This window comes from Sardina pilchardus, chromosome 1 (genome assembly GCF_963854185.1).
Source record: "Sardina pilchardus chromosome 1, fSarPil1.1, whole genome shotgun sequence".
NCBI lineage: Eukaryota > Metazoa > Chordata > Actinopteri > Clupeiformes > Clupeidae > Sardina > Sardina pilchardus.
In genome coordinates, this window is record NC_084994.1 from 27,189,674 (window position 1) to 27,199,673 (window position 10,000).

Genomic DNA, 10,000 nt, shown 5'->3' on the forward strand with positions numbered 1-10,000 from the left:
TGTGTGCGCATGTGCATGCACGTATTTACATGTGTATTGGTGTTGGCGTTCATTCATCAGCATTTCAAAGGTGGTATCCCAGTCACTCTAATCCACACTAATCTCATCATTGGACACGGGAGATGTCAATGACTACTCCTATAATTAAAAACAACTGATGATCAACAACAGTGGCGTCAATGGCTACAGACATGAGTTGTAGACGCCAGAGGAGTTCATTGGTGGGGTAGGTTTGCTCATTTTAATAGAGGAGTCCCCTGGGTTCATTCTCCCGGCCAAACATCAAACAAGCTCTTCTTTTAGGAGGTTTACCACTTACTGTGAGTCATCTTAACCAGAGAGGTGCGTTTTAAATTCACAAACGTTTCAGAATATTTTCAAAACAAGTTTTTTTTTTTTGCCTTGTGTTTTTGGTGAACAAATATTTACCAAATGTTTACACCAAATCCTTTTAAATTGAACTCCTCAGAGAAAATTTCAACACACCTCAGGCTCATCACTACTTTAACACTTTATAATAACTACACACAATTCATAACATTGTGAACAAATGCTTTACTGATGATAAAGTATGCATGAACAATACATTACTAATAATGAACAAACCATTAACTAATAGGTAACAAATGCTTAATAAATGATGAATCGTGTGCAGTTATTGTAAAGTGTTTTTTTTTTTAAAAAAACATGGGCAGCATGGTGGCCTGCACTTTCCTTAGGAGGAAATTGGCCATCCATATTTGCATCATTGCAGCCACAGGCTGCGTAGTTAGCAAAGCATGAGTCCCATGTGCCCTCTGAATTCTGGTGTGTGTGTCTGTGCCTGTGTCTGTGTGTGTGGTGTACTTGCTTGTTTGTCTGTGTGTGTGTCTGTGTCTGTGTCCATCTGTCTGTGTCTGTGTGTGTGGTGTACTTGCTTGTTTGTCTGTGTGTGTGTCTGTGTCTGTGTCCATCTGTCTGTGTCTGTGTGTGTGGTGGTGTACTTGCTTGTCTCTGTGTGTGTCTGTGCCTGTGTCTGTGTGTGTGGTATACTTGCTTGTCTCTGTGTGTGTCTGTGCCTGTGTCTGTGTGTGTGGTGTACTTGCTTGTCTCTGTGTGTGTCTGTGTCTGTGTCTATCTGTCTGTGTCTGTGTGTGTGGTGTACTTGCTTGTCTCTGTGTGTCTGTGCCTGTGTCTGTGTCTGTCTGTGTGGTCTACTTGCTTGTCTCTGTCTGTGTCTGTGTCTGTGTCTATCTGTCTGTGTCTGTGTGTGTGGTGTACTTGCTTGTCTGAATGTGTGTGTCTGTGTGTGTGTATTTGTGTGTCTGGTGTCTGTGTCTGTGTCTGTCTGTGTGTGTGTGTGGTATGCAGAGGTGGAAAACTACAGCTTCAGTGAGTAAAAGTCCAATCATGTATTGGTTCTACCTGTGCACTTAACACAGGTGATCTCATCAATTAGCTACTCTACCTAGCTGAAGAGTTGTGCTAATTAGAATCAGCTGGTTTAAATGGTTGGCACAGATATGTGGTAGGACTTTTACTTTCTGAAACTGGATTTTTCCACCTCTGGTGGTATGTGTGCGTGTGTGTGTGTGTGTGTGTGTCTGATTTGAATGCTACTCTTCACTCCCCACTCCGGCGCGTTGTGTTTGCGATCTGCGGTCCGTGTCAGGAGCTGCAGCGCGGCGTCAAGGTTCTGCAAGCTCAGTGCAAAGGATGAATCAAAACCGACCGCTAACTCTCAGAACTCATGCCGAGAGCTCCAAGGCAATTATATCGACTCCTACAGACTTGGCAGACCCGTCAAGATGAGGTTCTTCTGCACCCCTTACACTGGACTACACTTGGAACCAGAGCAGTCATGGGACTGTAGACCCTTTGGCCCCCTCCCTCATGCAATATTAACCCGAAATGAAACCAATTACGGACCCAGAACCCCCCCCCCCCCCCGATGATCATGTTGGAGGAGTCGGGTTAGAAAAAGAAGAAGAATATCGAAACCTGGTTAACGTTATGTGAGCAGACTCCAAGATGAACGAACGAAGCCCTCGTCTGCCCTACATTCCAGTGAAAAAAAATAGTAAAATAAAATAGAGAAATAGAAAAAAAAAATTCACAAACAGGGTAACCGTTAGTTCTAGATGTGCATAGTCACAGACAGAGTAACAGTTCAGGGTAAAAAAGTTCTAAATGTGCATTCTTCTTTTTCCTCAGGAACAGCCAAAATCTCCATGACGACGAGAAAGGTGAGAGTGACGGAGAGGGCGTAGTATCGGGAGAGGCAAAGACTTCCTGTTCGGCACCGCCATCAGCCAATGAGGAGCCGGATGGGTCCACTCTCCCGTACAGGGCGGGTGTCTCCGTGAGCCAGCAGTCCACGCTGGAGGCCAGTCTAGAACGCCGGGGCTCGGAGGAACGTCCTCTCGGCTCCGCCACGGGAGACCTGGTGAGACTGTTTACATTTCCATACATTTATTTGTGTCTATTTATTTCCATACATTTACATTCATTCAAGGCCATTCAGTGTGCTTTACATCGGAAAACACAGAGAATAACAAGCATTTTCAGATGAATCAGTAGCATTAGGTAGGCTACAGAGCGTGGTTAACAATGAACGTCATCTCTGGAAGAAAGAAACCAAGCGGAACCTCGTATCTGGAATGGGGGCATTTGCTTAAGGTTGACGTAGCGTTAAGGAAAACAGGAGCGGAGGGTGAAGAACAGGAACAGGAGAACCGGAGGGGAGGGTGAAGAACAGGAACAGGAGAACAGGAGGGGTTGGTTAAGAACAGAGGAACAGGAGGGGAGGGTGAAGAACAGGGGAACAGGAGAACAGGAGGGGATGGTGAAGAACAGGGGAACAGGGGAACAGGAGGGGATGGTTAAGAACAGAGGAACAGGAGGGGATGGTTAAGAACAGGAGAACAGGAGAGAGGGTGAAGAACACTGGAACAGGAACAATGGAACAGGAACAAAAAAAATATATATATGTTTTTGCTCAGAACGAACCGAAATGAAAATCATTCTGTTCCCAGACCCTGTTTGTTCCATATACATATAAGGTCAGATACAGCACGTTTAAGATTTGCATGCGTATGCTCCCACATGCCACGGTTTCATTAGAGACGCTTTGCTCACTAGTGACGTACAGCACCAGGGGCCAGATGAGTTGTACACAACGGATCCTCTTTTCATTGATTAGCTAGATGAGGCCATGTGCGCTGTGCATTAGGTAATGCTCTAAATCACGCCTTAACATGAGATGACATGAGCAGGAGCCTGACAAGACACACACACACACACACACACACACACACTCTCACATGTAAGCAAGCACACATGCACGCACGCACACACACACACACACAAACACACGCGCACACACACACACATTCAATCAAGCACACACACACACACACTCTCACATGCAAGCAAGCACACATGCACGCACACACGCGCACACGCAAGCAAACACACACAAGCAAACACACACACACACAGACACACATACACACACACATACATGCAAGCACATACTGTACACACACACACACACACATATAGACATACGATTTAAACGTACAAAATGACTTCCATGAAAGCGACGTCATGCGGGGCTGGTCATGACATCCTTGGCTCTGCCACCTGTGGAGTTCGGAGTCTCGGCTCACAGTAGGACGCTCTATCCAGCGTAAGACAGTCACTTCGCTCCGCGTGAATGTTAATCAGATGTGGTGCAGTCATTGGAATCAGCAATAAAGACCGTAAATGACTTGATTAGTCAAAGATAAATAATGTGTGGTTCTAGCCTTGAATCCCGCACAGTAGTAGTAGTAGTAGTAGTACAGATTAGTCACTGACTATGTGGTAATGTTGTTGCCCTAGATAAATATTCCACATGCTGTAGGTTTAACAGTGTAATGACGTATGTCTATTTATTCTGTGAATGTATGGCATGGGTGCGTTTGGACAATGAATGATCACACCCTGAGCTCTTCTATTCTATATATATTCTATTCTATTCTATTCTCTATATATCCTATTCTATTCTATTCTATTCCCCCATAGATTGTCATGTAGCTGCCCCACAGACCATTTTATTCCTGTGTAAACACAGTTACACCTCGACAGATCCTTCATATCATCATGTTCATATGCAGTGGAGACCTAAAATATATTGCTATTAAAAAAAATCAATGGCTAAATGTATAAAAACATTGGAATTGAACAAAGCTAATTTACAGGTGTTAGTCTTGGGACCTCAGCATTATGTAGACAATCTTAAAATCAGAGAAAATCAGACTGAACTAATAGTTATGATGAGTAATCATCGAATTCAGTTTAGCTGTACAGCGGATTTGGTTAATGTTAGTTTCTACAGCTATGTTGACTTGAATTGGAAGATCAGAGACCTCATTGTAGACTGAACTAATAGTTATAAGTAATCATGAAATTCAGTTAGTTGTACAGCGGAATTGGTTCATTTTAATTTTTATTATGTATGTAAACAATCTTAAAATCAAGAGAAAATCAGAGACCTCATTGTAGACTGAACTAATAGTTATGAGTAAATATCAATTCAATTTAGTTGCACAGCGGAATTGGTTCATTTTAGTGTTCATTTCTACAGCTATGTTGGCCTTAATTGGGAAGGTACGTAGTAACGGGTCGTCTCGTGTCGACAGGTGTCAGGTGCTGGTGTGGCGGAGCGCGAAGACGTCGTGGGGGACGAGGCGGCGGCGGCGGCGCCACAGAGGACGAGGACGCTCCCCGCCTGGATGATGGCAGGCAGCAGCGGAGAAGCCAGCGCTCCAAACACTCCTAAAGGTAGCGCGCACACACACCTGTGCACACACACACACACACACACATACGTGCACACACACAGACCTACATATACAGATACACACGCGCGCACACACATACGTGCACACACACACACAGACATACACACACACACACACACACACACACACACACACACACACAGACCTACACACACAGATACACATGCACACAGACACACACAGACCTACACACACAGACACACACACACACACACACACACATGCACATGCATACACATACATACGCACATGTACCACTCCCCAAACATGAAGCACACACACACGTACATACACACAAGCATGTGTGCACACACGTGCACACACACACAGATACACACACACAACCTGTTGCATCTTGTAGCCGGTAGAAGAGGTGATTTACTAGCGGCCCTCTTAGCGTTGTTGCCAAGCAACAGGTAATAACTAATCAGAAGCGAGCAGGTGTAATTTCACAGGCAGAGACCACGTGCCGCCTTGAGACCGACTTGTCGTCACCCTCACCCTGTTAAGATTTAGACGATAGCACCAGATGGTTCATTTACCTTTTCGTCTTATCGCTGTTTGTTTCTGGGGGGTGGGGGGCCTCCATACAGATAAGTCCTAGTGTTCAAGCATTCAGAATGGGCCATGGTTGAAGGTGTATGTGAAGGAACAGGCCCAGATCGATGGGGTTGCAGGAAAGTGCATGCACCCCTAAACTATTATTATATTTTGTCATATTGCTAGTGTTTTTTACAATTATAATAGGTACGTAAAGGTCACCAAATGGACCGAAGGGTGTTTTCCTGAATGAAAATCCATCAACTAAGCCGTGGAGACATTTTCGTTGTTCCGGCACTACAGGGCTACAGTAGCACCGGCAAAAGCATGAGCCCAAAATCGCCAACGGTGGATTAGCGTGGGGCGGCGAGCTAAGCGCTTTCAATATAGCATTTTTTAACCAGTAATATTGCTCAAAACGGCATCAGACCTCATCAGTAGCTTGTTCTTGGTCCCCACACAAAAAAATAAGCATCAATAATGTATTTTGCAAACCCGGAGTTTATTACAGAAGACTATTTTACCAACTGGATTTACGAAGGAAAGTCAAGTTCCACGTCACATAATTGCCTTATACGGATTTCCCTTCGAGAGGAGCTGGTAAAGGGAGAGTTCCGTTGTGTCAAAATAAAAAGGCAAAAGGAAACAAAGATGAATGAATACTTTTCATTTTCAACTTTTTGTTTGAAACTTGAAATTTTTTATTTTCCAGTCCACCAACATGTATGTTGATTAGCAATGGATGGGACTAGGACTGCAGAAAAAAAAAACAGCTCCTGGGCTTGCATGAGGCTGCACAGTGTGCACAACTGAAGCGTTTCGTTCATGTAGCGTAAAAATGTTTTGTTTCCAACGTACACGCTGCTATCTCGTATGGTGTAACCAGTTCTATTGAGGGTTGGTGGAAGCTAATTGTTGCGGCAGACACAATGCCCTCCCAGTTCGGTTGAATGGACTGCTTCTGTCCCCTTCCACTCTTCATGAAATGAGCTCTTCTTCTCTTAGTGGGAGACCAGTCAGATCACCGTCAGATTTGTTGAGGGGTTTTTTTGCAATATTTTCATGACCAGTCTGGCAAAAAGAAAAGGGGGGACGATGTTGTTGGAGCCGTCTCGTTCTCCCTCGGACCCATTTGTCACGAGCGGGAACAGAGATGACGATGACGACGACGGCAACGACAAAGACACTCGCACAGATCACAGACCCTTGTCAGTGAGCTACAGCTGGAAGTGCTCATTGCTCAGCCGAAGAGGAGAAAGCCAAAGGTTCCCCATCCAGAGAGCCTCAATGGAGTCAAAACGCGACCGTGACGACGACGACTCCCACCCGACCGCGTACAGTGTGAAGAGGATCGCTGAAGACGTGCGGGACGTGTTGGGCGCCTCCTGCTCGATGGCGAGGTGCTCTTGACACCTTCGAGGTTAGCTTGCGGCTGAAGCAGAGCGGAGGGGTGTGTGTGCACATGAGGAAGCTAATGCAGGTGCTAGATCAAATCTCAGACTGAAAAAATGTGGGGGGAAAAAAGATCTGCTCACTATATTAGAAGCTCCCAGAAACTGTAATTCATCGTAATGTTTCTACCTCACAGATCCTCATCAGGCATTCTAGAATGTTACCATCAGCTTGAGTGAGTGAGTCATGGTGGTGATGTCAGAGGTTGATTGTGAGTTTCCCATCACAGATGGATCAGCCAGCAGCAGCAGCATATTCATATTATTATCTGACTTCGCAGAGAGTCTGGCCTAGATCCATTGGTAAACATGTATATCCTAATTGGTGGATGCTTCGGAGTTCAATCACTAACGTTTTGGTAATGATCTACAGTGAGGAGCACATGTATTTGATACCCTGCTAAAACAGGAATATAAAATCATCATTTGACAATTGATCTTAATGCCTTAACTCAAAAAATTAGTACAAATCAAACCGCCAAGGACACCAATTTTCTTTGTGATTGAAGAATGTATCGTAAATAGATAAATGTTTTCCTTAAATGCTAGGGGAAGGAAGTATTTGACCCCCTATGTAACCCTATGGGAATTTAACACATAGGGTTAACATAGGGGCAGGCAGATTTTTATTTTTAAAGGCCAGCTATTTCATGGATCTAGGATATTATGCATCCCGATAAATTTCCCTTGGCCTTTGAAATTAAAATAGCCCCACATCATCACATACCCTTCACCATAGCTAGAGATTGGCATGGTGCTTTTTCCAGTAGGCCTATTAGCCTGTTTGATTTGCATTGAGCTCAATGAGCATCAAACAGGCTAATAGGCCTACTGGAAAAAGCACCATGCCAATCTCTAGCTATGGTAAAGGGTATGTAATGATGTGGGGCTATCTTAATTCCAACGGCCAAGGGAACTTTATCAGGATGCATAATATCCTGAATCCATAAAATAGCTGGCCTTAAAAAATAAAAATCTGCCCGCCCCTATGTTAACCCTATGTGTTGAATTCCCATAGGGTTACATTGGGGGTCAAATACTTACTTCCCCCTAGCATTTAGGAAGAACATTTATTTATTTACGAAACATTCTTCCATCACAAAGAAAATTGGCGTACTTAGCGGTTTTATTTTTACTCAATTTTTGAATTAAGACATTAAGATCAATTGTCAAATGACGATTTTATATTCCTCTTTTTAGGCAACTTTAGCATGGTATCAAATACATTTTCTCCTCACTGTATGTTAACCGCTGGGGATTCAACGATAATGATAGACTTGCAACTTAAACGTTAATGCTCTCAGGAACGCCCTCTGTTCGCCGGTCGGTCGGCTTCCACAAAGCCCAAGTAAACAAGGGCGGATCAAGCTATTCCAGACGGAGTACTGTAGGGAAAAGAAATTGAGCGGTACATAGACAGTACGGAGCCAGGCTACAGAGAATGTGGGCTGGGCGGGTGGATGTATTGGGGTGGATGTATTGGGGTGGATGTATTGGGGGCTTTTCTACTGCACGGTATCAGCTCAGCTCGACTCGACGTGGATCGGCCAGCAGCGGCCAGCAGCTTCTGGCGGCATGGACGCTCCCGTTAGTGGCCTGGATGGGGACCGGCAGGGCCATCAACCGGTTCCGCTCTCCGTCCCGAGATGGGTCATTAGAACCCAGCAAGTCCAGTGGGGGCTTGAGACCAAAATCGGGCTGGAACCAGAACAATGTGTTTTAAAACGCAGTGTACTATAGTTTCATAGCTTCATACGTAGTTTCTCCCCATCTCAAATATACACAGGGGAGACATTACATTCTTAGTCTTAAAGGTCGTGGATTTCACACAGCGGCCAGTCCACAGCAAAGCCTCTCTACCGTCAAAACCAAAAATCACCAACAAAAGCATCACCAACCGGCGAACAGCCTTCAAGAGCATTTCATTTCATCAGGATTATCAAAACAGGCACCTTCCTTCGTCTGTGTTCCATTCAGTTACGCCCACGGCACCTCCAGCAGCAGGTCCTCTACCAACGAATGGCAACAACGGACCAAACCAGACAACACAAAAATCACCAACAAAGCAGTCTCTGTGCGCAGCAAATAGGCTTCATTAGCAAGTGCTTATGCCCCCAAGCCCTTAACCAAGCTAGAAGCGTAATCGCCCAGAGAAATCTTACTGGCACTGTGTGTGAGACGACCTTAGCCAGCAACAGAGAGGACCTCGGCCAACAGCTTATTGCCAAAGAGACTTTAACAGCTCAGTTCTTGTGTTGTTGTTGTTTTATTTTTGTTAGTCGTTGTTGTTGTCTTGGACATTGTGTGTCTTTTACATAGTTCTTTATGTAGACGTCTTGCAGATATGGAGTGTGTGTGTGTGTGTGTGTGTGTGTGTGTGTGTGTGTGTGTGTGTGTGTGTGTGTGTGTGTGTGTGTGTGTGTGTGTGTGTGTGTGTGTGTGTGTGTGTGTGTGTGTGTGTGTGTGTGTTATATATACATCAAGGTAATGAGGTCTTCAGTGGGCATCATTAGTGGGTTTATTTTTGTCGTCGCGTACATGGGACACATCAATGATTTGTTCAGTTTAGCCCGTTAATAGGCCTGCAAGAGAGCTTAATTATTCCTGTGTTCTTTTAATCATCTGGCTGTGCTCAGAGATCACTGAACAGGCACCGTGCCACGAGGCCCATTCTGGACTCTCTCTCTCTCGCTCTCTCTCTCTCTCTCTCTCTTTCTTTCCCTCTCTCTTCACTCTCTTTTTTGCTCTTTGTCAGTCTCTCTGTTGCTTTCTCTCACTCACGGATTCTCTCTGTCTTTTTGGATTATCCTTGCTGTTTCTCTCTCCTCGTCCATATGTCCTCCCCTCTTTTCTCCCTCTCTCCTTCCCTCGCTTGCTATCTACTGTATCTATCTATCATGTCTTTCTTTCTTTCATTCATTCATTCATTCATTCATTCACTCACTCATTCACTCATCCTTTCATTCATTCTTTCATTCTTTCTTTCTTCTATTTGTCTTTCGTTCTTTTTTTTTTTGTTTTGTTTCCTTTTAGTTTGCTGTGTTTACATTCAGCCAGTGACCCAAAAAGGCATTGTGTGTGTGCCGTGTTTGTACACGTGTGCAGCAGAGATAGCCATCTCTCCGAGGGACAGCCGGGGTTGGTTTGGGCCGCAGGCTGCCTGTGATGGGCCTTGTTAAAATT

General features: G+C 44.7%; 1 protein-coding gene across 3 annotated transcripts in view; it reads left to right on the top strand.

The window, feature by feature from the left end:
• The window catches only part of aplf (aprataxin and PNKP like factor), a 42,578-nt gene that overhangs the window by 13,848 nt on the left and 18,730 nt on the right, over window positions 1–10,000 (top strand). For all 3 annotated transcript variants that reach the window (XM_062540468.1, XM_062540448.1, XM_062540457.1), the window contains exons 5-6: window positions 2,194–2,425; window positions 4,665–4,806. In XM_062540468.1, coding sequence (XP_062396452.1) covers window positions 2,194–2,425; window positions 4,665–4,806 — 374 coding nt within the window. The remainder of the gene's footprint in view (window positions 1–2,193; window positions 2,426–4,664; window positions 4,807–10,000) is intronic.